Source organism: Electrona antarctica (genome assembly GCF_951216825.1).
Source record: "Electrona antarctica genome assembly, chromosome: 15".
Classification (NCBI taxonomy): domain Eukaryota; kingdom Metazoa; phylum Chordata; class Actinopteri; order Myctophiformes; family Myctophidae; genus Electrona; species Electrona antarctica.
The window spans coordinates 1,440,277-1,467,967 of NC_136796.1; the positions used below are offsets into that span (position 1 = coordinate 1,440,277).

A 27,691-nucleotide genomic window follows, 5' to 3' on the forward strand; every position below is an offset into this window, starting at 1 on the left:
AGGCTTTTTCCCTGTTTTCTCCCCCTTCCACACCATTCGCCATCTTGACGTCGCGAGCGAGCAGCAGCGCCGGCGGAGGGATCTCACTTGAGGCAGAGGCAGCAGTGCAGGCGGAGCGAGCAGCAGCAACGCGGGGTGTGGTGCGGACCGACGGTAGGGTTTTTTAACGGGTGGTTGTTCACCTCCTCCTTTTCCTCCTCCTCCTCTAGTCCTTTTTAGCTCTCCCATTTTTAACTTAAAAAAAAACACACACACACAAGAAGAGGACAATCAAATCAAATCCCCGACAACCACCAACCAACCAACCAAGACGGAGGAGCCACCACCGACTGGTAAAAAAAAAAGACTAAGGTTTTTAATAATTTATTTAACGCTTGGGTCTGTCTGTCTGTCTGTCTCGCGCCGCGTAATTGTTTTTTAACCAAGCTCGAGCGTTTTTCCTTTAGCTCGAGCTCTTCTTTTTTTTATCAAAGGACTCTCAGTCCAAGCCGCCGCCGCCGTTGGTTTGTCCGCTGTGTGGAGGCTCTCTCTCTCTCTCTGCCTGGGTCTACTTTTACCCACACAGCGAGCTAGCGTCGTGCTAAAGCTAACGCACTGTTAACGTTTATACCTTTTTTATGTTTAAATAAAAAAAAAACTGTTTGTTTGGAACGTGGCGGGACAGATACTTGATTCTAAATGTGTGTTGTTGTTGTTCGCCCGGCCTCCTCCTCCTCGCTCCTCTAAGACTAAGAGACAACGGCCTTTGGGGTCTTTTTGGTCGTGTGGATTTTTTTTGGTGAGAGCTGAGGGTTTGGAAGTCAGTGTTTGTTTATGTTTAGCTAAAGCTAGTAGTACTAGAGAGAACGAACTGGGAGGCTGGTGTAGGGGGCTAGGCTAGCTTTAGCGTCGGCTAGCTAGGCTACGGTTTGGCTAGCCAACCTGTTAGCTGCTGCTAATGGAGGAAAACCCAACTGGGACGTTCAATGTTGAATTGGTAACCAATTCAGTGTTGACTTTTTAAGACTAAAAGACTTAAGGTTTTGGAGATTTAGTCGACTAGACTTAAGACTAAAACAATGTCAGAAGACTAAATGGGACCAAGACTAAATGGTAGTAAGTGTTATTCAAAATCTGCTGGGGGGGAGAAAATAAATCAACACCGAAGCACTTTCCATCTCCATTTTGGGGGCATGTCATTGTTTTTAAGGCGTAATTTGTTTAATGGCCCTATCTGACTACGAGCTTTGAGCTCTGCTACAGTTGAGTATTTATTTTTTAAACTGCTTTAAGAAGTGGGCTTAAACGTGTGTGTTGAGATGCGATGCTGTGTGAATTAACTCGACCATAAACCAGGTTCATAGTAATATATATATATATATATATATATATATATATATATATATCATATTAATAAGTTGACTAACTTAAAAGCGACTGTCTGTCTACTCTGGAGGAGTGGAAGTGATTGAGGGGGCTTTAGGTTTTTTTTCTTCTCTCTGGAAACCCAAGCTGCTGCGAGCGAGGTGGGAACTTGGCCGTGGTTGAGCTAGCTGTTGGTTGGTGGTGGGGGGAGGGGGACAAATATGCCTTTGATGTGTTTTTTTTTTTTTTCTTCTTTCTGTGCCGCCGCTGAATGGTGAATTGTGTTCACGTTGGCCTGGAAATACCCACACCGCCGCCTCTCTCTCTCTCTCTCTCTCTCTCTCTCTCTCTCTCTCTCCTGAGTCCTGCCCCGTGTGTGTGTGTGTGTGTGTGTGTGTGTGTGTGTGTGTGTGTGTACCGAGGGAGGTGGAGACAGAGGCGCCGGCATTTCCCCTTGATTCAGAGACTAGGGGAGAGAGATTTGCGTTTTTACCAAGCAAAACAACATACTACTAGTAAAGTTCATGAGATAAGAGTCAGACCAGTCTTTACTGTCTGAGGGAGAACTGTGTGGCACAGGACAGGTACACATTTAAGTCGGAGAAGGGTAGTGTACGTACAAATGTGACCCGTTTACGGTTCCATTTTGTACCATTATCTTTTAAAGGGTTCTAAAAAAAAACCGTCTTTTTAACAAGGCATTAGGCCCTTATGATCTCATTGATGCCTTTGTGTGTCAGGTTTTCAACGTGCTCTTTTTCTTAGCCTAGTTGCTGAGGGCCGAGGGTGTCTCTTGCCATCGATCAGAACTTAATTGTTTTATCTTATCTGTTTTCTTGACTTTGTATGCCATGTAGCACTGAGATGCGTGTCAGTTATGAAGTTATTAGTTTGTTCAATTTATCACACAGAATTAGGACTGTTCTATCAACCTGAGGGATCTGTTTCGAGTAGTTTGCAAAAATCCTTAGGATTTGTTTAAAAGCTGTGCTGTGCAAAGTTTGATGTCTTCACTCGGGATTTGGGTGCCATGCGTGGGAGACTGAATTTCCTTTTTTTTTGCTCCTTCCAAGAGGGAATCCTTGCTTCTTGGTGCTTGGGCCAGGGGAGATATTGGGCTTATCAGACTGTACCCACTAGTTGGTTTACTAGTTTCCTACCCTTTCTTGACAGGGGATTAGTTAGTTAGTTGGACCACCTCCTACCAATCTGCAGAGGTTTTGGTTATATATATCGGATTAACGTACTGGTTAAAATAACGTTTTTTTTTAGTGCACTTTCAACTCTTTGTGATCGTATGCATGGATAAATAAATCTACAGTACTGAGGATTTTACTGTGTAGCCCAAGAAGAAGACTACATTGGGACTATTCAGTCAGAGCCCAGGCTGTGGATGTGAAACGTATAAACATTAGGTTTGCCTTGGCAAACACGATTAGAGACACCGCTCTCACGTGTGAATTCATTTTTCTTTCTTTTTTTTTACACACAGACTTCGAAGCCGTGCGGACTGAGGCCAAGCGGGAACAATGGCTACCCAGTGTGAGTATGAAAAAAATAAAAAGCAGGCCCTTTGATCTTCCAGTGCATTCCGGTGAAATTCGGCTGTGTTTACATTTCTGAAAAATACTTTAATTGCATTTAATACCCTATCTGAAATGTTGTGCATATTGAACGTGTGTTCAGGTAAGCTCTTAATTCTTCAAAAACTCTAGAATTAAGCAGTCATAATCTGTGTCTAGCCCGAAGTGAGTTAACTTTAGCCAACTTGGTTTCTTTTGAAGTTGAGGATAAAAGCGTGTCTTCATTTGAATGGAATTTGATGTACACACACTTTAAAACCGAACACCTGGGCATATGAAATACATGCGAGTTGTTTGCTTACAAATGCAAACCTAGTTGCAAAGATGTTTTTCTCTCCTATGCATACTCTTATACGAGAGTAAAATGCTTTGCTTTTTGGTTTCTCAACATTGTAGCAACAAGACATAAGACTCATACAAAGTAGTAATAGTAAGGTAGCATGTTCAACCTAGTGTGCTTGGGACTAAATCTTATCGTGTTGATGAATTGAATGGCCTTAATGTCTTGCTGTGCACCACATGCTCTTTACATTTCTGACTGAAAGTCAAAAATTAAGGGTGCAACAGTTCAAAATAATTTAAAATCTTGTGTGTTCAAAAAAGCTCTTACCATCCACAAGCTCAACTTCTCACATCATGCGACCCTGTGAGCTTGTGAATCTGCTATTTTTGCGCGACACCCCCGTTGTACAATAAGTATTAAATGGGGCCCTAGATTGTATTCATATGCACCAGGTTTTTGACAATGTTCAACTGAATTCTCTTCTTCCCTTTTCCTCCCCCTTGCAGCTGATTTGATGGAGCTGGACATGGCCATGGGGGACAGCAAGGCTGCGGTGACCCAGTGGCAGCAGCAGTCTTACCTGGACTCTGGCATCCAGTCCGGGGTGACCACCACAGCGCCGTCTCTGAGCGGCAAGGGGAACCCGGACGCGGAGGAGGATGACCCCGGCCTCTACGACTGGGAGTTCAACCAGCCCTTCACTCCCGAGGCTCCAGGTATGCATGTAGCCGTACCTGCTTTAAATTGATAGTGATTCAGTCTTGAGTCATCTTGTTAATCGAATTTATACGTTTGTCTTATCGTGTAGTGGTGACCCACCCTGTTTAGGCCTATCGCAAAGATGCAAAACAATATTATACTATATATCTGACTGTTGTACCACTGAAATGGTATAAAAGATCGGATTCTCCAGATCGGGTAAATTGCCGCTCAGAGTAATTTCAAGTGAAAATCATCGGAGCACCTTTATGTATGTAATCCATCGTCCCCTTTTCTTGGCCAGACATGGAGGGCTACGCCATGACCCGGGCGCAGCGTGTGCGCGCCGCCATGTTCCCCGAGACCCTGGAAGAGGGCATCCAGATCCCACCCACCCAGCTGGACGCGGCCCACCCCACGGCGGTGCAGCGGCTGGCCGAGCCGTCCCAGATGCTGAAGCACGCCGTGGTCAACCTCATCAACTACCAGGATGACGCGGAGCTGGCCACGCGCGCCATCCCCGAGCTCACCAAGCTGCTCAACGATGAGGACCAGGTGGGTGCACGGCACGCCTTTTCTGAAAACCTATCTTTCTGGGTCGATTGTTCTCAAACTTTGTCATGGAAAGGACCCCAAAAATATTATATGCGTTTGGCCGCCGACTCCCATCTCAAAATTGTTCCAGGGATCCCGCAGAAGCAAAGATATGAGTTAAAAGTGTTTGCTGTGATAGAATATATATTTGCACCATGATTGGCAGATCTACAATTTCGTAGCGCTGCACTTGGTGACGTGCTATGTGCTTGTATATTTGCTGTTTTTCAATAGCTAAAGTTTAAAATGATGGTCAAAGTGGTTAAAAGCTATGGCGACACAGATGCGGTCCAGGTCTTAATGGGTTAAAGTTCTGTGTCGCCAACGACTGATTTCAGTCATTCGCATTCCATATGAAAGCATGTTGCTCACTGAAAAAGTGGTAAATCTATCCACAAGACACGTGGCGCTTATAGGTCGGCTATTTCGGTAATTAGTCATTTGAAGTGATCAAACTAGCAATAGGCTACATGAACATTGAATGTCACGGAAATGTCCTAAAAGCATAGGTTAATGCCTCATAACCAGGCCTGCACACATGCAGCATGCGTCGTCAAAATGTTTTCTGCGCGGTAGATCAAAGGATGCAAAGCGCATTTGCGCACCAAGAGCTGCGACAGTTATATGTAGAGAATCTGACAGGTATTCAAAAGGAACTCAAATATGATGTTATGTCCTGTAAGTAGACTTAGAAATAAAACTTGTGTTGACTAATCTTTACACGTGACTCTTATTTTGAAGAGGAAGTCAGAGCACAGTAAGTCTGTTTCAGTTGTAAACAAGCTACTATGACACTTTCCCAACAGTTTACGTTGCTCCTGTCATAGTGCTAGTCGCTGCGACCATTATTTACAATGTGAAAACCATGCATCTGTCACTTGAACAACACTGGAATTACTTTATTTAAACATGGAACCTGCAGCAGTAGGTGAGTAATGTTTTGTATCTGTGTAGGACGTTTCAGTGCTGCTAACAAACCTCCTGCTGTGTAACGACCACACTGTTTGTGACTAGTTGAGCATCTTTGTGTCTTTTGCATCTGGCTGTGTGGGCAGCATAACATTGTGGCAGTGTAGAGACGTCCGTCCGTCGACAGTACCCACCCCCCCGCTGTGCGCACCAACTTGCATGTCCAGGTGCTCCTTTTGAGAACTAGCCCAAAATAATTATGTGCAGCCCTGCTCATAACTGTGATTTCTTCAGCTGGTTGGCTGCATGTGGAACAGCAGGCAAGCAACCTAGGTTTAGAATGATAATGCTGCCGACACTACACTATTTTGCTTTATTCTCATCTAAGCTCATGGTAACTTGGCATGAGAACGGACATATGACGTTCGTCGACTACCTTTTTCCACTGACGAAAACTAAATGGAAACTAAATGAACTAACCTATGATGACTAAGACTAAATATACCGACAATTTCGTCAACAAATAAAAACTAGACTAAAATGTTAGGAAGGGACTAGTGGACAAGAGATCCAGTATGAGTCATTTTACACTTGGTTGCATGCTGAAAATAGCAGATCTACAAGCTCACAACGCGTCGCAGCGCGACGCGTTGTGAGCTTGTAGATCGGCTATTTTCAGCAAGTGTAAAAACAGTCATTACGACGGCATCAAGGCCCTCCAAAATACATTTTAGTCGACTAAACCAACTGTAGATTTAGTCGACTAAAATCTTATGACATTTAGTCGACTAAAACTAGACTAACACTAAAACATTCCAGGTAACTAAAATGTGACTAAAACTAAATTAAAACTATTCAAAAGACTACGACTAAAACTAAAATAAAAATTTGCTGCCAAAAACAACACTGCTGACCATGCAACACTCCCGTCTCCTGAGAACGGACATTTGACTGACCATGGAACACTCCCGTCTCCGTCTCTCTCTCTCTCTCTCTCTCTCTCTCTCTCTCTCTCTCTCTCTCTCTCTCTCTCTCTCTCTCTCTCTCTCTCTCTCTCTCTCTCTCTCTCTCTCTCTCTCTCTCTCCCTCCCTCCGCCAGGTTGTGGTGAACAAGGCGGCCGTCATGGTTCACCAGCTGTCCAAGAAGGAGGCGTCCCGCCACGCCCTGATGCGCTCGCCCCAGATGGTGTCGGCCGTGGTGCGCGCCATGCAGAACACGGGCGACGTGGAGACGGCCCGTTGCTCCGCGGGCACCCTGCACAACCTCTCCCACCACCGCGAGGGGCTGCTCGCCATCTTCAAGTCCGGGGGCATCCCCGCCCTCGTCAAGATGCTGGGGTGAGATTTAACAAATATAAAAAAAAAAAAAATCATTCTGACCTGAGATCAGATTCTAAAAAATGTCTTCTACATCCTGACAGTTTAATGAAAAAGCTATGTTTCTATGTCGGTAGTTCTTCGATTTTTCAAAAATAGCGCGCTACGAGCTTGTAGATCTGCTATTTTTCAATAGCTAAAGCATAACATAATGCTAACACCAAAAGGGGTTCCCGCCCAGAATGGGTTAAGATCCCATGCCGAATGCCTTCTAAAATCCCCAAATGGTTTTCTTGTTGTCGGGCAGAAACCATCTCCATATTCTAACTTTAATGCCATACTTCATCATACTACTGCATCACACACGTAGCAGATCCACAAGCTCGAAGCGTGGATCTGCTCTTAATCGGCTAGTACTTTTGCTATTTATACTGTGTGTGTGTGTGTGTGTGTGTGTGTGTGTGTGTAAAATCTACAATGACACCGTTTTAACGGGCTAACTCCAGGATTAGTCCACTGAGAGGATTGGACTTTTGTTTATGAATGTTTGGGGATTATGCTGCATGCATAACAGACTTTGGTGGTGTTTCTGGAGGGCCTGTGCAGCATGGAAAACGCTTTGGACAGTGGATACAAATGGGCTGTTGATAAAAAGCTGCATCTCAGTGGTGTTAATATGCTAATGGCTGTAACATTGGGCAAGTGGTCGGAAGACTGTGTTGTGCCTTCTCCCTTGGTAGTGTGGTGTGCCTTCTCCCTTGGTAGTGTGGTGTGCCTTCTCCCTTGGTAGTGTGGTGTGCCTTCTCCCTTGGTAGTGTGGTGTGCCTTCTCCCTTGGTAGGGTGGTGTGCCTTCTCCCTTGGTAGGGTGGTGTGCCTTCTCCCTTGGTAGGTGTGTTGTGCCTTCTCCCTTGGTGGTGTGTTGTGCCTTCTCCCTTGGTGGTGTGGTGTGCCTTCTCCCTTGGTGGTGTGGTGTGCCTTCTCCCTTGGTGGTGTGGTGTGCCTTCTCCCTTGGTGGTGTGGTGTGCCTTCTCCCTTGGTGGTGTGGTGTGCCTTCTCCCTTGGTGGTGTGGTGTGCCTTCTCCCTTGGTAGTGTGGTGTGCCTTCTCCCTTGGTGGTGTGGTGTGCCTTCTCCCTTGGTGGTGTGGTGTGCCTTCTCCCTTGGTGGTGTGGTGTGCCTTCTCCATTGGTGGTGTGGTGTGCCTTCTCCCTTGGTTGTGTGTTTTGGTGGTGTGGTGTGCCTTCTCCCTTGGTGGTGTGGTGTGCCTTCTCCCTTGGTGGTGTGGTGTGCCTTCTCCCTTGGTGGTGTGGTGTGCCTTCTCCCTTGGTGGTGTGGTGTGCCTTCTCCCTTGGTGGTGTGGTGTGCCTTCTCCCTTGGTAGTGTGCACAGGCCTGCTATAGATGGAACTTGAGGCATATTCATACTCTAGTTTTAGGTGATGAGGTGACCATCAACATGTCATGCCACAGTGATAAGCGACTCACCCCAACACATCTCTCTGTTTTAAGGTGGTCACCTTATCAGCTAAAACTGTAGTATGAATAGGTCATTCATCTTGCCTGGTTATCAGTTTTGTGACCATATTATTAATACAACTCTGGATGAGACTTCAGATTTATGCTTTCGAGAAATTCGAGTAAAGATTTGTTGAACTAGTGTGCAACACTGCACGGATATCCTTGCACGATTCATCACACAGATTTTAAGGAAGTGTTCCTTCTGGGAAATGTTCCGTTCATTGCATATACATGATTACTATCTATTGGCTTGGCTAAAACGTGTTATATATATATATATATATATATATATATATATATATATATATATATATTAATTATTTTTACAAATGTACCATTCAGTCTGGGTTTTTCTAGCTACCTTGCAATCAAGTGTAGATATCTTTGTTGTGAGGGCTATAGTGGAACCACTAAAATATCCAAGTGGCCACAAACTAACAGTCAAGTTGTGGGGGTGGGGGTGTGTGGGTGGGTGGTCCAAAATTACAATTCTACAGCTCACAACCAATCGTTTGGGTTTGTGCGACTGCCGTTTTTAACCCATTTTGGGCGGCAACCCGTTTTGGTGTTTGAGAACCACAGACAGCTTTTCAGAAAACTGTAGAATTTTGTAGAATCTGGTGTCGGGTCTCAATGTTCTAATGTGTGTTTTTCCATCCGTGTGTCGGCAGGTCCCCGGTGGACAGCGTCCTGTTCTACGCCATCACCACCCTCCACAACCTGCTGCTGCACCAGGAGGGCGCCAAGATGGCCGTGCGCCTGGCCGGCGGGCTGCAGAAGATGGTGGCGCTGTTGGCCAACACCAACGTCAAGTTCCTCGCCATCACCACCGACTGCCTGCAGATCCTGGCTTATGGCAACCAGGAGAGCAAGGTAAGGGAGGCGGTGCTTACACGCTGCGGAGGCCGGTGTTTTGCATGTTGGCGTCCCATCCTCTCACCCCCCCCCCCCCCCCCCCCCTATATCAGCCACATGTTTTGCATGTTAGCGGCCTCCGCACGACCTTTACCACTCGCACTGTCACCAGCTACAACGACCTGTTCCCCTCTGTCACCAGTGACTATCGATTATTCACCAGCAGATCATTACCTTTTTTTTCTTTTTGAATTAATCCAATTGTGAGCTTGTAGCTGTTAGTTTGAGATTAAAGGCTATTCGAAGTGGTTGAACTAGCAATAGAATAAATGTTCAGTCTTCCAAAGAAAAAACAATGGATGTTTTAAACGTTGCCCTTATGAAATATCACCTCAATGTGCAAATTCTTCAACTTGTGTATGGAACACGGCTCGTGTGTGTGGGAGCTCCTTTCACAAATCGTAGTTTTAGCCAACACCGTGTTGGCGTGAGCGGTGAGTTGCGTATCACCGTGCCATGATGTCATGTTGTAGTTTTGGAGTATGAATAGGCCTTAAGACAAGTAAGACGCGGGAAGCGAACGCAGCTCGTAAATTGCAAAAACAACAATTAGAATAAATTATGTAATTTTTAAGGTTTTTTTAAGTGTGTGTGTGTGTGTGTGTGTGTGTGTGTGTGTGTGTGTGTGTGTGTGTGTGTGTGTGTGTGTGTGTGTGTGTGTGTGTGTGTGTGTGTGTGTGTGTGTGTGTGTGTGTGTGTGTGTGTGTGTGTGTGTGTGTGTGTGTGTGTGTGTGTGTGTGTGTGTGTGTGTGTGTGTGTGTGTGTGTGTGTGTGTGTGTGTGTGTGTGTGTGTGTGGGGCGGCCTCTGGTGGGTGACGTGACAGACAGACAGACATGATCTGCTGGGTCTCATAGTAAATGCTCACTGCGTTCGCAAATAGAATTTGTTTTGTGCACAGCAGTCATCAGGATATATATGGAAACGAACAGATCACATAGAACATCAAGAAACAATGCCAACAGAAGGCCACCAGTCATAGTTCCAAGAGGCATCACATCACACTTTATGCCCGGAAGGCGTGCATTTATTTTCGATGTGTAGAGAAGTTGAGGGGCAACGATGCAAGCGTATTTACTGACATGTGTGACCGTGCACTAACTGTCTCGGTTTCTATTTACTGACATGTGTGACCGTGCACTAACTGTCTCTGTTTCTATTTACTGACATGTGTGACCGTGCACTGTCTCTGTTTCTATTTTTGCCTTCCTAGCTGATCATCCTGGCCAGCGGTGGCCCTCAGGCGCTGGTCAACATCATGAGGACCTTCACCTATGAGAAGCTTCTGTGGACCACCAGCAGGGTGCTGAAGGTTCTGTCGGTCTGCTCCAGCAACAAGCCCGCCATCGTGGAGGCTGGTATGTAGACATGCATGTACATAGATAAATATATGCACGGTCCATTCCTGGAAGCTCAAACAGTGCTTTCCGACCGTGTGCGCAAGGGGAAAATTTGAGTATTTCCAAAATTATGTCCAAACCCACCAACTGTTCCTGTGTGTGGGGGGGGAAGGGGAGACTGTTTAGGCCCGTCACAAAGATGCAAAACGAATATATATCTGACTAACTTTTATACCACTGTCTTAAATGGTGTAAATTGTCGATCACCGATCGGAGCACTTCAAGCCACAATGTATGAATGTATCCGGGACGATCAACGATGTATTCTTGTGGAGTGAAGCGTAATTGGCCTTAACGTTGTGCGTTCTTCAGTAACCACCTTGTGTTCTTGTAAAAATGCAACCCATAACTAACGTGTGTGTGTGTCTGTAGGTGGCATGCAGGCCCTGGGTCTCCACCTGACAGACCCCAGCCAACGACTGGTCCAGAACTGCCTCTGGACCCTCAGGAATCTGTCGGATGCCGCCACCAAACAGGTATACAACGCTGAGATTATCGGTGACCAATTTAAACCCACTTATTAACCCATTTTGACCTGACCTCAAAATTTAAAACAATCTTCTAAATCTTCCAGTTTTCTGAAATAAATATTTTCACGATTCTTCAAAAATAGCAGAGGTGGCGCGCTACGAGCTTGTAGGTCTGCTATTTTTCAATATCTAAATTATAACATAATGTTTAAAACACCAAACGGGGTTCCCGCCCAAAATGGGTTAAGCCCTATTTACGTGCTTGTACAATGAATAGCGGAAAAATTTGAAGTTGAAGACGTTCGCTCTGAAAGAATATATATTCAAAGATTTGTGCCACATTTTCAGGATGCTTCAAAAAAATAGCAGACCTACAAGCTCGTAGCGTGGCACGAGTGCCGCGCTATGAGGTATAATGTCACAAAACAAACAAGCCTGTGAAATGACCCTTTTGGTTGTGGTGTTGTCCAGGAGGGAATGGAGGGTCTTCTGGGGACCCTGGTTCAGCTGCTGGGCAGTGACGACATCAACGTGGTGACCTGTGCTGCGGGCATCCTGTCCAACCTCACCTGCAACAACTACAGCAACAAGCTGATGGTGTGCCAGGTACGTACACATGACACACACACACACGCACCTATGACACACACTCCTGTCTCTCCCACACACACACTTTTATGTCCTGCCTTTTCGGGTCACTCGGTCTGATCTGATTACATTTGAAGACTTTACTTTTTGCAAACCGTTTGAAGTACTCTATCAATCAAAGCGGTCGAGCACAGTAAGGACGGTCGACTGTCTGACCGTGCCTTTGCTGTGTTGGCACCGACGCTCTGGAACAAACTCACTTATGCGGATCATGGCTGCCCCACCCTTAGGGACATAATTAAAATCAGACCCGATACGTTAACTTGTTTCCGATGACCAGTCAAACCACTAATGTGAGCAGAGTTCATTTGGTTTCAACCCTAAGTTTTGAGTCGTCTGTGAAACCCATTGGCGTTCTCCACATGGTCTAAGACCTCCTCTAAGACCTCCTCCTCTCATGGTCTAAGACCTCCTCCGTTCTCCACATGGTCTAAGACAGGGATGTCAAACTCAAATACACAGTGGGCCAAAATAAAGATCGGTCGAGGGCGAGGGCCGGACTGTTTCAACACACCGCGGTCATGAGGACGTCCCAGGCAAACAGCAAAAAAGTTAATGCATTTAAAACTGAAAATGCATTATTATTAAGCTCAGTTTCCTGTTTTATGATCCTCACCAAGCACTGCTTTCATAGTATGTGATATGTGCCAATGCACTCACAGTGCATTGTGGGACATGTAGAATTATGGTGGTCCGTGCAATATACCAGAGGGCCAGTTCTTCTAATACTAATTAAATATCATTCCGCGGGCCAAAGATAATTCACTCGCGGGCCTGATTTGGCCCCCGGGCCTTGAGTTTGACATATATGGTCTAAGACCTCCTCTACACTGCAAGCGAAATCTAGATTATAATACAAGTTTTTCAGTGACTGCCCTGACGTACCGCCTGCGACAACGCGCCATGCAGCGACTTCGTTGGTTCGCTCGTCTCTAATTTGAGCAAGGTTTCGTGGCCCCAAACACTTCTACACGCTATTTATTGGTTATTTGATTGGTTCAGACTACGTTCACGTTCAACGGCAGACGCTCTCCATCAAGACTTTTTTTTTTTTTTGGTTGATGACGCCGTCGGAACGCTCGCTCCTTGTCCTGTGCTCCCGTTTGGGATGTTATCACCCGATAATCAAGGGAATGTTCGTAATCGGCACATTTAGAAATACCCCCAGTATGTGATAATCACCTTAGAAATACCCCCAGTATGTGATAATCACCTTAGAAATACCCCCAGTATGTGATAATCACCTTAGAAATACCCCCAGTATGTGATAATCAACATACTGGGAAATCCGGAACTGAAACTATGTGGGAGCTTTTTGTGTCAATGACGGAGGCGCGCCGTGTCTGGTGGCCTGGAGGCGCGCCGTGTCTGGTGGCCTTGAGGCGCGCCGTGTCTGGTGGCCTTGAGGCGCGCCGTGTCTGGTGGCCTTGAGGCGCGCCGTGTCTGGTGGCCTTGAGCCACGTGAGGCGCGCCGTGGCCTTGAGGCGAGCGAGACGCTAGCTGAGCGAGTCGCCGTGCCGAGCGTTGCGAAGGCCACCCGACTCGGGGCCGTCCGAGTTACGTCCCGATAGGCAGAGAATAGTAAATATTAGTAGCCCCTAGTTTCCATGCCCTGACAATAGAGTTTGAAATGACGGAGTCCTTGACCAGGCTATGTCTGCACCACCCTGCACGCGTGCAGTCCGGGTGAACACAGCCAAACACCACAACGTATGCAAGTATGGCCATATTAGCCACATTCCAACGTTCTGATAACTGTTGATTTCGTATATTTAATACAGTGATAACGGACGAATCCGCTGGCCTGTGTGGATGAGGTCTAATGCTGGCATGTTTTTTTTTTTTTTTCCAGGTTGGCGGCATCGAGGCCCTAGTGCGTACGGTCCTGCGTGCCGGCGACCGGGAGGACATCACGGAGCCGGCGGTGTGTGCCCTGCGTCACCTGACCTCCCGCCACCAGGACGCCGAGATGGCCCAGAATGCCGTGCGCCTGCACTACGGCCTGCCCGTGGTGGTCAAGCTGCTGCATCCACCCTCTCACTGGCCACTCATCAAGGTACTGCCTGGACAACACTGAAATAGTGGATCTTAAAGATGGAGTGCCGTGATTATTATTTTTTCTCCACCCTAAAACATGATCATCAGGACTTATTGTTATATAAGGAGGTATAATTCTTTCCAATATTTGTTAAAATGTTGTTTTTTTATGTACCAGTTCATTAAGTATGCCTGGTTTGCCTGATGGGTGTTGATCCACCTTACCTGAAGCCGCACCCACAGCTGTAGTTGTATGATAAAGGGGGAGGTGTTAGGGGAGGGGCTGATAGTGTGATGTCACTATATTGCTGTTTATTTCATTGGCCCGTTTGACTGTCAAGGGTTCAGCCTCCAGGAAGAAACCCTAAATACACAAGTTAATACAGCATTTCAAATAAAAACGACTCCAGGGTGTCTAATGAAGTACTGTCACCTCCAGTTTGTCACACATGACAAACTGGAACAATTGTGGCACTCAATCTTTAATATAATGTTGTTTTGCTTTCATTGTACAACAGTAGTAGGAGAGTATACGTTGTCGGTTAAGTATTTTACAAATTATTTCAATATTTCATTATCCCAACTTTGTTCCATCTAGGCCACGGTTGGTCTGATCCGAAACCTGGCCCTCTGCCCGGCCAATCACAGCGCTCTGCGGGAACAGGGAGCCATTCCCCGATTGGTCCAGCTCCTGGTGAGGGCCCACCAGGACACCCAGAGACGCACCAGCATGGGAGGAAACCAGCAGCAGTTTGTGGTACGTTTTAAACATGGGAGGAAACCAGCAGCAGTTTGTGGTACGTTTTAAACATGGGAGGAAACCAGCAGCAGTTTGTGGTACGTTTTAAACATGAGAGGAAACCAGCAGCAGTTTGTGGTACGTTTTAAACATGGGAGGAAACCAGCAGCAGTTTGTGGTACGTTTTAAACATGGGAGGAAACCAGCAGCAGTTTGTGGTACGTTTTAAACATGGGAGGAAACCAGCAGCAGTTTGTGGTACGTTTTAAACATGGGAGGAAACCAGCAGCAGTTTGTGGTACGTTTTAAACATGGGGGGGGAAACCAGCAGCAGTTTGTGTTTCAATATTTTTTTATTAAGCAGAAAAGACAAGACATGGACAATACATGAACTTATGACACCCCATGTGTCATAAGTACAACATACGACACTTAACCCATTCTGGGCGGGAACCCCCTTCTGTAACAGTTTTTTTTCTTTTTTTCTTTTCTCTATTAAACACTGAGGTTCTCTGGGGGTTTAAATCCAGAGCTATAAGACATTAATGAGATCAACCATAATCCCAAATGGGTTGACAGTTCAATAACAGGACAAAAACAAAGTATATGCAAATCATAAGATACATATGCCAAAGGGGCATAGGGACAGAAAGTATATTCAAATCATAAGTACCTACTTACAGTTTCACACCAAATTGAGTATATTAGATTATGTAAGTCTGACCCCTATACCTCCACATTGGTATGTCGTCTAGCTGGCCTCCTCGGTCATTCCAATACACATAACATTTGACCACTCATCCCCTATATGAGGCGCCAGAGGCAGCCATGCTTCGACGAATTCGGCCAGGTTGCCCCGTAGGACACATGAGAGCCTCTCCAATGGCATTAAGCGCAGCACTTTTTCAAACCATAATATAACACTAGGAGGGCTGTCATCTATCCATTTATGAAGGATTGACAGCCGAGCAGCATAGAGCAAGGCTCGTACTAGATGTTTGTTACTTTTAGTCAGTATGGTAATTATGTCTGCCCCTAATATGTAGTGAATTGGATCTAATGGTATTCTAATTCCGATCAGTTTCAGAATTTCATCTTGAATAGCTACCCAAAAGGGTCTGATTAGTGGGCATGTCCACATCATATGGCTGTGGGTACCTTGTCCACTTTTGCACCTAGGGCATATGGGAGAGCATGGGGTAAAATTTACTCCTGGTTACTGGGGAGATATGTAGTTTGTATTTTATACTAGGTTTCATAGGACTTGTTTGAGCATGTTATATTCTTTGCATTGAGTAGTATGTTACTCCATGACCCCTCGTCTATTTGTACCTGGAGATGGTTTTCCCATGCTATTTTACTATTGTTATTTGAGACTTTTTCCACCTGGAATAGGCTCTCGTAAAGAAAGCTGACTATCTTTTTGGGGAGAGTAGATGCTTTTATTAGGATGGATTCTACTTGGTTGGGGGTCGTGCACAGGCCAGTCCTATATTCTGGAACAGAGTTGATGTAGCTCCTGAGTTGTAGATAACGGAAGAATTGGGGTTGCTGTAAGTTAAATTCTGATTGAAGTTGTTGGAATGATTTTAGCACATAATTGCATTTTTAACTAGTCTATTATCGAATGGTTTATTGGGTATTTTTTCCAACTCTCATACCAAATGTCTTGTAGCCTACAACTGTAATACAAATAAAGTCAATTCATGTCAATAAACAGTCTAGAAAACAAAGCCAAGTGACAAGTCAACGCACGTGAGCTGCAACTGGTCGCTGCCCTCATCAAGTCACCTTTCAACTGGCCGCGGCCCTCATCAAGTCACCTTTCAACTGGCCGCGGCCCTCATCAAGTCACCTTTCAACTGGCCGCGGCCCTCATCAAGTCACCTTTCAACTGGCCGCGGCCCTCATCAAGTCACCTTTCAACTGGCCGCGGCCCTCATCAAGTCACCTTTCAACTGGCCGCGGCCCTCATCAAGTCACCTTTCAACTGGCCGCGGCCCTCATCAAGTCACCTTTCAACTGGTCGCTGCCCTCATCAAGTCACCTTTCAACTGGTCGCTGCCCTCATCAAGTCACCTTTCAACTGGTCGCTGCCCTCATCAAGTCACCTTTCAACTGGTCGCTGCCCTCATCAAGTCACCTTTCAACTGGTCGCGGCCCTCATCAAGTCACCTTTCAACTGGCCGCGGCCCTCATCAAGTCACCTTTCAACTGGCCGCGGCCCTCATCAAGTCACCTTTCAACTGGTCGCTGCCCTCATCAAGTCACCTTTCAACTGGTCGCTGCCCTCATCAAGTCACCTTTCAACTGGCCGCGGCCCTCATCAAGTCACCTTTCAACTGGTCGCTGCCCTCATCAAGTCACCTTTCAACTGGCCGCGGCCCTCATCAAGTCACCTTTCAACTGGCCGTGGCCCTCATCAAGTCACCTTTCAACTGGCCGCGGCCCTCATCAAGTCACCTTTCAACTGGTCGCTGCCCTCATCAAGTCACCTTTCAACTGGTCGCGGCCCTCATCAAGTCACCTTTCAACTGGCCGCGGCCCTCATCAAGTCACCTTTCAACTGGTCGCTGCCCTCATCAAGTCACCTTTCAACTGGTCGCTGCCCTCATCAAGTCACCTTTCAACTGGCCGCGGCCCTCATCAAGTCACCTTTCAACTGGCCGCGGCCCTCATCAAGTCACCTTTCAACTGGCCGCGGCCCTCATCAAGTCACCTTTCAACTGGCCGCGGCCCTCATCAAGTCACCTTTCAACTGGTCGCTGCCCTCATCAAGTCACCTTTCAACTGGTCGCTGCCCTCATCAAGTCACCTTTCAACTGGCCGTGGCCCTCATCAAGTCACCTTTCAACTGGCCGCGGCCCTCATCAAGTCACCTTTCAACTGGTCGCTGCCCTCATCAAGTCACCTTTCAACTGGTCGCTGCCCTCATCAAGTCACCTTTCAACTGGCCGCGGCCCTCATCAAGTCACCTTTCAACTGGCCGCGGCCCTCATCAAGTCACCTTTCAACTGGTCGCTGCCCTCATCAAGTCACCTTTCAACTGGCCGCGGCCCTCATCAAGTCACCTTTCAACTGGTCGCTGCCCTCATCAAGTCACCTTTCAACTGGTCGCTGCCCTCATCAAGTCACCTTTCAACTGGTCGCTGCCCTCATCAAGTCACCTTTCAACTGGCCGCGGCCCTCATCAAGTCACCTTTCAACTGGTCGCTGCCCTCATCAAGTCACCTTTCAACTGGTCGCTGCCCTCATCAAGTCACCTTTCAACTGGTCGCTGCCCTCATCAAGTCACCTTTCAACTGGCCGCGGCCCTCATCAAGTCACCTTTCAACTGGCCGCGGCCCTCATCAAGTCACCTTTCAACTGGTCGCTGCCCTCATCAAGTCACCTTTCAACTGGCCGTGGCCCTCATCAAGTCACCTTTCAACTGGCCGCTGCCCTCATCAAGTCACCTTTCAACTGGCCGCGGCCCTCATCAAGTCACCTTTCAACTGGCCGCGGCCCTCATCAAGTCACCTTTCAACTGGTCGCGGCCCTCATCAAGTCACCTTTCAACTGGCCGCGGCCCTCATCAAGTCACCTTTCAACTGGCCGCGGCCCTCATCAAGTCACCTTTCAACTGGCCGCGGCCCTCATCAAGTCACCTTTCAACTGGTCGCTGCCCTCATCAAGTCACCTTTCAACTGGTCGCTGCCCTCATCAAGTCACCTTTCAACTGGTCGCTGCCCTCATCAAGTCACCTTTCGCGCAATATGGCCCTCGCCCCAAAATGAGTTTGACACCCCTGCTCTAGAACATGCCCGGGGGCCACATGCAGCCCCCCACCTTCACTTAATGCGGCCCGGGGTCCACATGCAGCCCCCCACCTTCACTTAATGCGGCCCGGGGGCCACATGCAGCCCCCCACCTTCACTTAATGCGGCCCTCATGTTAATATCAGAATACTGATATAGTGTTTTCAGCTGTTACAATTCCAACCCCGCTTTACTTACTTCATGACTAGTACTATAATGTTATTGTCTTTTTGTGTCAAATGTTATGTTAACAGTTCATAAAGTTAACATAACTATAACTAAATGCATTTTTGCTACGACAGTAATATGCACTGTGGCCCTCTGGAGTGAGTGGAAATATAGTGGCCCTCGCCATCTTCAAAGTTTCCCACCCCTGCTCTAGAATTTTGATCTGTTTCTTCTGGCAGTTGTGAGTTGAGGGCAGCTGTGGCTCAGGAGGTAGAGCAGGTCGTCCAATGATCCCTTTGTCGGCCGTTTGAATCCCGGCTCCTCCTCCTGTCCATGTCGAAGTGTCCTTGGGCAAGACTCTGAACCCTACACTGCCTCCAATGAATCGGTCGGTGTGAGCTCGCCACCGTCGGTGTGTGAATGTGGGAAGTGAGGACGCTGGCGTCGACTGTTCGCCGCTTCACCTCCCAATGAATGAATGAACCATTGTAAAGCGCTTTGAGCACTTGGAAAAGCGCTATAAAAATGCAATTCATTATGTCCATTTTGGTTGACTTATTTTATTTTTCCGCCCACAGGAGGGTGTGCGTATGGAGGAGATCGTGGAGGGCTGCACAGGGGCTCTGCACATCCTGGCCAGGGACGTCCACAACAGAATCGTCATCAGAGGACTCAACACCATTCCACTCTTTGTCCAGGTATGAGACGAGTTGTCTGTAGGAAACGCTAACGCTTTAACCCACTGACGTCAATTTAAAAAATGTCTTCTAATTCCTGTCAGTGGTGCTCAATATTTCATGTCAAGGACCCCCAGAAACTATATGTATTTGGCCACCGACCCCCATCTGAAAATATGTTGTTCCCGGGACCCCCCAGAAGCAAAGATTTGAGTTAAAAAAGTTCACGATTTTTCAAAAATAGCTATTTTTCAATAGCTAAATTATAATATAATGCTTAAAACACCAAGGCGTTCAGTTAACCCATTTTGGGCGGGAACCCCTTTTGGTGTTAGCATTATGTTATGCTTTAGCTATTTTTGAAAAATCGTGAACATGTGGCACAAAACGTTTTTAACTCATCTTTGCTCATAGCGCGCCACTCGGTGGCGCGCTATGAGCTTGTAGCGCGCCACTCGGTGGCGCGCTACAAGCTTGTAGGTCTGCTATTTTTTAAAAATCGAAGAACGACTGACATAAACATAGCTTTTTCAGAAAACTGTCAGGATGCAGAAGACATTTATAGAATCTGATCTCAGGTCGAAATGGGTTAACCCATTGAGACTAAATCCTCACACTCATTCGTCCATGGTTTTCTCTGTGGCTCAGCTGCTGTACTCTCCGGTGGAGAACATCCAGCGCGTGGCAGCCGGCGTGCTGTGTGAGCTGGCCCAGGACAAGGAGGCCGCGGAGGCCATCGAGGCCGAGGGAGCCACCGCACCGCTCACCGAGCTGCTGCACTCCCGCAACGAGGGCGTGGGTACGTGTTGGAACGACGCCGCTGCCTCGAACGCACAGTTACACACACACACTCGTTTGGGTTCTAGACACGCTGTGCGGTACACGTGGTTCTTGCTCGCCTGTGAATCTCCATTTCTCCTCCATAAGAATTGAGAATCATGATTCTCTTTTTCTTTTTTTTCTCCATGAATATTTGTCTTTAGTCTGTAGTTGCTTAGCCTCGGAAACCCAGACGTTTTTATTTCCAGGGAGAAAAAAGTCTGGGTCAGAGTCCACTTCAATTCGGCAGAGTAGCGCAAACGTCACTCTCTCTCTGCTGATTTCTGATCGTCTGCACCTTTGTTAAATTGACACACACGCGCGCGCACACACACACACACACACACTCCTCTCTGTCGCTCTAATTAATTAGTCTCATGTCTAGCAGCTGCACATAGTTTCTCCGGGAGCTGCCTATGCCATAAAACGCATAGGTGAGTTCCAGGCTAGTAGTTGCTGGACATTACTACGTTCAAAATGTGGCACCTGGTGCCACAACTACTGTAGTCTTTAAACAGACTACATCAAAGTGCTCGACTTAAAGTCTCTCTCTTGTAGCAAAAACATAAGAGTAACTCTAATGAATCGGACACCAACTAGTGCTGCCCCATTCTTGCTCGATGTTAAGAAATGAGATCTCATAGGTGCCTGAATCTAGATCTCACATCTCTTTTCTGCTCCCACTAGACTAGAGTATAACCTTGCCCCTTCCAACACCACATCTCTTCTCTGCTCCCACTAGACTAGAGTATAACCTTGCCCCTTCCAACACCACATCTCTTCTCTGCTCCCACTAGACTAGAGTATAACCTTGCCCCTTCCAACACCACATCTCTTCTCTGCTCCCACTAGACTAGAGTATAACCTTGCCCCTTCCAACACCACATCTCTTCTCTGCTCCCACTAGACTAGAGTATAACCTTGCCCCTTCCAACACCACATCTCTTCTCTGCTCCCACTAGACTAGAGTATAACCTTGCCCCTTCCAACACCACATCTCTTCTCTGCTCCCACTAGACTAGAGTATAACCTTGTCCCTTCCAACACCACATCTCTTTTCTGCTCCCACTAGACTAGAGTATAACCTTGCCCCTTCCAACACCACATCTCTTCTCTGCTCCCACTAGACTAGAGTATAACCTTGCCCCTTCCAACACCACATCTCTTCTCTGCTCCCACTAGACTAGAGTATAACCTTGTCCCTTCCAACACCACATCTCTTCTCTGCTCCCACTAGACTAGAGTATAACCTTGTCCCTTCCAACACCACATCTCTTCTCTGCTCCCACTAGACTAGAGTATAACCTTGTCCCTTCCAACACCACATCTCTTTTCTGCTCCCACTAGACTAGAGTATAACCTTGTCCCTTCCAACACCACATCTCTTCTCTGCTCCCACTAGACTAGAGTATAACCTTGTCCCTTCCAACACCACATCTCTTTTCTGCTCCCACTAGACTAGAGTATAACCTTGTCCCTTCCAACACCACATCTCTTCTCTGCTCCCACTAGACTAGAGTATAACCTTGCCCCTTCCAACACCACATCTCTTCTCTGCTCCCACTAGACTAGAGTATAACCTTGCCCCTTCCAACACCACATCTCTTTTCTGCTCCCACTAGACTAGAGTATAACCTTGCCCCTTCCAACACCACATCTCTTTTCTGCTCCCACTAGACTAGAGTATAACCTTGTCCCTTCCAACACCACATCTCTTTTCTGCTCCCACTAGACTAGAGTATAACCTTGTCCCTTCCAACACCACATCTCTTTTCTGCTCCCACTAGACTAGAGTATAACCTTGCCCCTTCCAACACCACATCTCCCCGATATCGTGCGCTGCCCTCGTGGCGCGTGCGCTTGTAGATCAGCCAATCTCGTTGGCACGACACTGAGGCACAACTGAGTGCAACTACGTAATTGATTAAAAAAAAAATCACATTTTTATCTCTGTACCTTCGCCTTTTTTTTTTTTTTTAATCCGTTTGATCTAAACTGTTGTCACTGATGGGCTCGTTAACAGTCTATTCAACTACTAGTTGAGTTGTTGTGGATTACTCTGATGCAGCAGGACATGGAGAGGCTAACCGTAGTTGTTACAGCTCAGTAGAGTTTCATTTCCCTTACCAAGTGAGGAATATAGTCTACTTACACACGATAGTCAAAGCAAAGAGATGCAAAGTGTCAGATGTCATGATGGCTACATGTCAATTTGCCATTTTGGATATTTTTGATAAAATAATGATTGCATTTTTAACTATTTTCGAGTGGTTTATTGGGTCTTTTTTCCACCTCATACCAAACGTCTTGTAGCCTACAACTGTAATACAAATAATGTAAATAAACAGTCTAGAAAACAAAGCCAAGTATCAAGTAGTGTAAGTCAACCCACGTGAGCTGCAACTGGCCGCGGCCCTCATCAAGTCACCTTTCGCGCAATGTGGCCCTTGCCCCAAAATGAGTTTGACACCCCTGAAGTAACTAGACGTAAAGTGGTACATGCTGAATCATGTCATTAAGTGTGTGTGTTCTCTCCCACAGCCACCTACGCGGCCGCCGTCCTATTCCGCATGTCTGAGGACAAGCCCCAGGACTACAAGAAACGCCTGTCAGTGGAGCTGACCAGCTCCCTGTTCAGAACCGAGCCCATGGCCTGGAATGAGGTACGCTACACGCTCACTCACATGGTACAGTAGGCCTGGATATGAGGTACGCTACACGCTCACTCACATGGTACAGTAGGCCTGGATATGAGGTACGCTACACGCTCACTCACATGGTACAGTAGGCCTGGATATGAGGTACGCTACACGCTCACTCACATGGTACAGTAGGCCTGGATATGAGGTACGCTACACGCTCACTCACATGGTACAGTAGGCCTGGAATGAGGTACGCTACACGCTCACTCACATGGTACAGTAGGCCTGGATATGAGGTACGCTACACGCTCACTCACATGGTACAGTAGGCCTGGAATGAGGTACGCTACACGCTCACTCACATGGTACAGTAGGCCTGGATATGAGGTACGCTACACGCTCACTCACATGGTACAGTAGGCCTGGATATGAGGTACGCTACACGCTCACTCACATGGTACAGTAGGCCTGGATATGAGGTACGCTACACGCTCACTCACATGGTACAGTAGGCCTGGAATGAGGTACGCTACACGCTCTCTCACATGGTACAGTAGGCCTGGAATGAGGTACGCTACACGCTCACTCACATGGTACAGTAGGCCTGGAATGAGGTACGCTACACGCTCACTCACATGGTACAGTAGGATTCTATAGAAGCAATGCATGTTGTCTTCTATGAATACATGTTGCACAGCATAAATGGCCGAGTTACAAGCAAGATTGGAGCATTTGATGTGGTCAAACTAGCAATTATGCTTAGAAGCATCTTAAATAAAATCTTAATAGTCTGGGATATTTCATTTTTCATATGTGTTAACGCCTGATTTCTTCACCTGGTTAGCATTTATGTAGAACAGCTGGAACAATATTGCTAAAACATAATTTTACATATTGTGTCAATTAAGGGAATGGTGCTAGTGTGGGGGGGACTCCTTTCATACTGTTTCACAACTCTCACATTAGATCTTGGTCATGCAATCATTTTCTATTGTGAGATTGTATATTCACTTTAACCCATTTTGGGGCGGGAACCCGTTTTGGTGTTAGCATTATGTTATGCTTTAGCTATTGAAAAATAGCAGATCTACAAGCTATGAGCTTGTAGATCTGCTATTTTTGAAAAATCGAAGAACGACTGACATAGAAACATAGCTTTTTCAGAAAACTGTCAGGATGTAGAAGACATTTTTTAGACTCTGATCTCAGGTCAAAATGGGTTAATCCATGAGTACACAACAGTGTCTTTGCCTCATCTGTGCTGTCTCGTTTCCAGACTGGAGACCTGGGTCTGGACATGGGGGCTCAGGGAGACCCTCTGGCCTACCGACAAGATGGTGAGTGTTGTTGACTTGTCTGCCACACTGATTTCATCTGCCAGTGCAAATAGAACATCACAGCCCTGCCGTGGCTTTGGGTAGGGGGAAACCCAGAGGCTCGTCACATCGCTGTCATAGCAAGACTTTCGTTTTCCTGTCAAACTTCCTCCCAGCCGCAGTGCGCAAGACTTTGTGTCAAAACAAAAGATGACACAAATTGTTGTCTGTGTGCTACTTTGACACCAGTCGGGTCATCTTTGACCGTGACACTTGGCTCGGAGAATACGCTGTTAAATTCTACTCTCCGCCCTACACGGACCCTCGATAACCTAGTATCTACCCCTACGTCACCAACCTCCACTGTTTATTTGTCACTTCCAATCATGCTTCCTCTGGTCCGGTCATGCTAAGGCTTAACAAAATAATGCTTTGGTTTCCGGTTGCCGACCAACTCTATTAAATATGCCAGATGATTTTATTGGCATTTGGTGGAAAAAAAAGTCGGATTCCGATCCGTCAGTCGCACCAATGTGGCGGTCATTTTGGGTGCCCGTGCCCAGGACCTGGCTCTGGACCTTAGTCTTTTAAAACTGCCCTAAAAATGTGTGTGTGGGGTGGGGGTGGGGGGGGGACACCGCTCATCTGCCATTAGACTTTGAAGAGGTGCTGGAGTCTCAAAGGAGTCTATGACAATATGAAGAGAAGCTCTGCACACTCAAAACTGTGCAAAATCGTGTGTGTATATATATATATATATATATATATATATATAAATTAAAAAAAATTGGAGTAGCAACTTTCGGTCCTTAGACCTTCTTCAGACTAGCCCTAAAACAGAACTATTTTAACCCATTTGGGGCAGGAACCCCTTTTGTTGTTTTTAGCATTATGTTGTACTTTAGCTATTGGAAAATAGCAGACCTACAAGCTCATAGTGCAGCACCACGCTACGAGCTTGTAGGTCTGCTATTTTTGAAAAATCGTGAAATTGTGGAGCAAATCTTTGAATATATTTTCTTTCAGAGCCAAAGTTTTTAACTCATCTTTGTTTCTGGGGGGTCCCTGGAACTACATATTTTCAGATGAGAGTCCGTGGCCAAATGGAGATAATTCTGGGGGTCCTTGACATGAAAATGTTTGAGAACCACTGATATAGAAACATGGGTTTTTCAGGATTTAGAAGGCATTTGTAGAATCTTCTAAATGGGTTAACAGTATTCACTATTCAGTCTATTCAGATTATTTTTTATTAAAACATTTGCGCAAGCTATTTATTTAGTAAAATGTCTTGAGTCCCTAGAAAAGGCACCCTATACATTGGCTGTATTGATGGTGCTTGACATGGTTCCTCCTCCTCCAGACGCCTACCGGGCCTACCCCGCGGCCTACGGCCAGGACTCCCTGCTGGACCCCATGATGGACGGGCCCGACTACCACGCTGATGCCCTGCCCGACCTGGGCCACCACACCGACCCGCTGCCCGACCTGGGCCACACCCAGGACCTGATGGACAGCAGCCAGCTGGCCTGGTTCGACACCGACCTGTAGGAACAGGTGAGAACCACAACCGGCGCGCGTGTGTGTGTGTGTGTTGGTTGGCAGCTTCGGATGTTATCGCATGATTTAATCTCCGTCGTCGGCCCTTATCAACGGCATGCGATGCAGCCAGTATGGACATTTCCACATACTGACGTTGTTTACTTGTCGTTGGCCTTTGTGCGATGTGGCGTTGTCTGACTATTTACTAACCGTAACCCCCCCCCCCCCCCCCCCCCCCCCCCCCCCCCCCCTGTGTTCCATTTGCAGGTGTATTCCCATAGAACCTGCATTGTGATTGGCCTGTAATCGTATGAAGCTAGCGGTGGTTGTTGATTGGCTGAAGGTGGCGGAGAGGGAGGGATCTTAGGAAGTGCCTGACACATGAACACATGGAAGATGGTTACCATGGAGAAAGTCGGAGAGGTGTGTGGGGGGGGGGGGGGGGGGGGGCATAAGGCATTGGTAAGAGGCGTGGAAACACAGAGGTGGTAAAAGGAGCTGGTTGCCTAAAGACGGAATGCGTGCACATGAGTTTGGATCTTACAAGATGGAATCACATATGTTTTAGCCTTGCCTGTATTCTTATCATTATTGTTTGTTTTTGTTTCTTAACTGTTTTCTTATTTTTTTCTTTTTTATTTCATTTTTTTATTACTCATTTTCTGTTATGGTACTGACCCAGCTTGCCTTGGCATTATCTGCCATCAATTGTTCAATTTCTTTTTTTTTCACTTGCCAATCATTTGTAATCTTTATTTTCTCTCATTTTCTTTCCATTTTTTTTTAAAAACGTATGTTATGTAGTGTTAAGTTATAGTGGTATATTATACAATGTTCCTTTTTTCTTTTTTTTTCTTTTTCGTTTATGGCCGAATGTGTAGAACACTAATCAGTTGAATCGTACTCTGACTTAAAAAGTGTAACATTGTGTAGTTTTTTTTTTATATATATATATAATCTCAACAATGGAGACTTATGCATTCTTAATATGTGCTTGTTAAAGCATAAAGAAAATATGTCGGGTGTCAAATGTTCTAAAGGAGGAAGAGGAGGAGGCATGGGTCAAATTGAGGAGGGGGGGGGGGGGGGGTAAATCTAGAGTTGTTTTATATACAGTATCACTGGTAGGTTAACAACTATTTTGTATGCTCTCATTGGATGTATGTCTGATAGATAATAAAATAAAAAACTAGTCACTTAATGCTACGGCTGTTGGTGGCGTGATAAAACCAAGTTTTATGTTGCCGTCGACGGTAGCTCTAGGTTGATGACGAACCAGTTGTAGTCCTGCTGTGCTTTTGGAGACATGGTTATGACAACGGCTGATCAATAAAGTGGCATTTTATTTCACTTTTTGGTGTCTTTTTTTTTGTTTGTGATTTATTTATTTACCAGTCCTTCACCTGCTAATGGAGGGTACGCGCGTGACATGGGTGTTTCTACATTACTTCTGAGTATGAGTGGCAAAATAAACCTACTTTCTGGGCGTGCAGTGACTAGTCATTGGTTAGACCAGTCATTAGTACTACAACCTCTCAAACCCTAACCTCCCATGGGGCAGCTCACCTAAACCTAACCTCCCATGGGGCAGCACACCTAAACCTCCCACGGGGCAGCACACCTTAACCTAACCCATGTCTAACCAATGACTAGTCTGAACTAAGTATGCACCCCACTTTCTGGCCTTGACATCCAAAGTTCCAAACAAAAGTCTGAATCTGATTTCATTAAACGACGTTAAACTCACTTTGCCACTCGATTTGCCTTTCACTTTATGCATGCGCTTACCCTCTACTGCCATGTTTGATAAAGATGGCACTTGATTTGCCCACCACTTAACTTGCAAAGGGAAATTCCACCACATTTATAGGCCTACCTGTATTTCCCGAGAAGGGCTTCTGGAGTGGTTCCCACCCGGAGTAAGAAAGGAGATGGGGGGGGGGGGGGCTCGGTAGTGCTGTCGCCTCACAGCTAAAAGGTCCTGGGTTCGATTCCCGCTGGGGGCGTGTTCTCTCCTCCGCGTCATCAGTGCCCATACCCGAGGTGGGGTTGGTGAAAGGGCCTTTCTGTGTGCATGTTGAGTTTGCATGTTCTCCCTGTGTCCCCTAGGGTAGATACCCTCACATGTTATCCCCGTGTCCCATAGGGTAGGTACCCTCACATGTTCTCCCCGTGTCCCCTAGGGTAGGTACCCTCACATGTTCTCCCCGTGTCCCCTAGGGTAGGTACCCTCACATGTTCTCCCCGTGTCCCCTAGGGTAGGTACCCTCACATGTTC

General features: G+C 46.6%; 1 protein-coding gene across 2 annotated transcripts; it reads left to right on the forward strand.

Annotated features, from left to right (window-relative positions):
- On the forward strand, window positions 1–26,763 carry LOC306938281 (catenin beta-1-like). Of its 2 annotated transcripts, none has more exons than XM_079522382.1 (17): window positions 1–332; window positions 2,837–2,886; window positions 3,717–3,926; window positions 4,214–4,464; window positions 6,512–6,750; window positions 8,917–9,118; window positions 10,372–10,516; window positions 10,931–11,034; window positions 11,500–11,634; window positions 13,529–13,732; window positions 14,312–14,470; window positions 18,996–19,115; window positions 19,743–19,893; window positions 22,455–22,576; window positions 23,832–23,892; window positions 25,235–25,428; window positions 25,681–26,763. In XM_079522382.1, exons 2-16 carry the CDS (start codon window positions 2,874–2,876, stop codon window positions 25,420–25,422), a joined length of 2,304 nt encoding a protein of 767 aa, XP_079378508.1. In that variant the 5' UTR covers window positions 1–332; window positions 2,837–2,873; the 3' UTR covers window positions 25,423–25,428; window positions 25,681–26,763. The 2 variants fall into 2 exon arrangements, with proteins under 2 accessions (XP_079378508.1, XP_079378509.1); XM_079522383.1 differs by having other exon boundaries at window positions 8–153.
- The last annotated feature ends 928 nt before the right edge of the window (window positions 26,764–27,691 follow it).

Coding starts and splice junctions, on each gene's coding strand:
- LOC306938281 (XM_079522382.1), top strand. Junction 6,751..8,916: donor GCCCTCGTCAAGATGCTGGG/GTGAGATTTAAC, acceptor GTGTGTCGGCAG/GTCCCCGGTGGACAGCGTCC. Junction 22,577..23,831: donor AGCCCATGGCCTGGAATGAG/GTACGCTACACG, acceptor TCTCGTTTCCAG/ACTGGAGACCTGGGTCTGGA.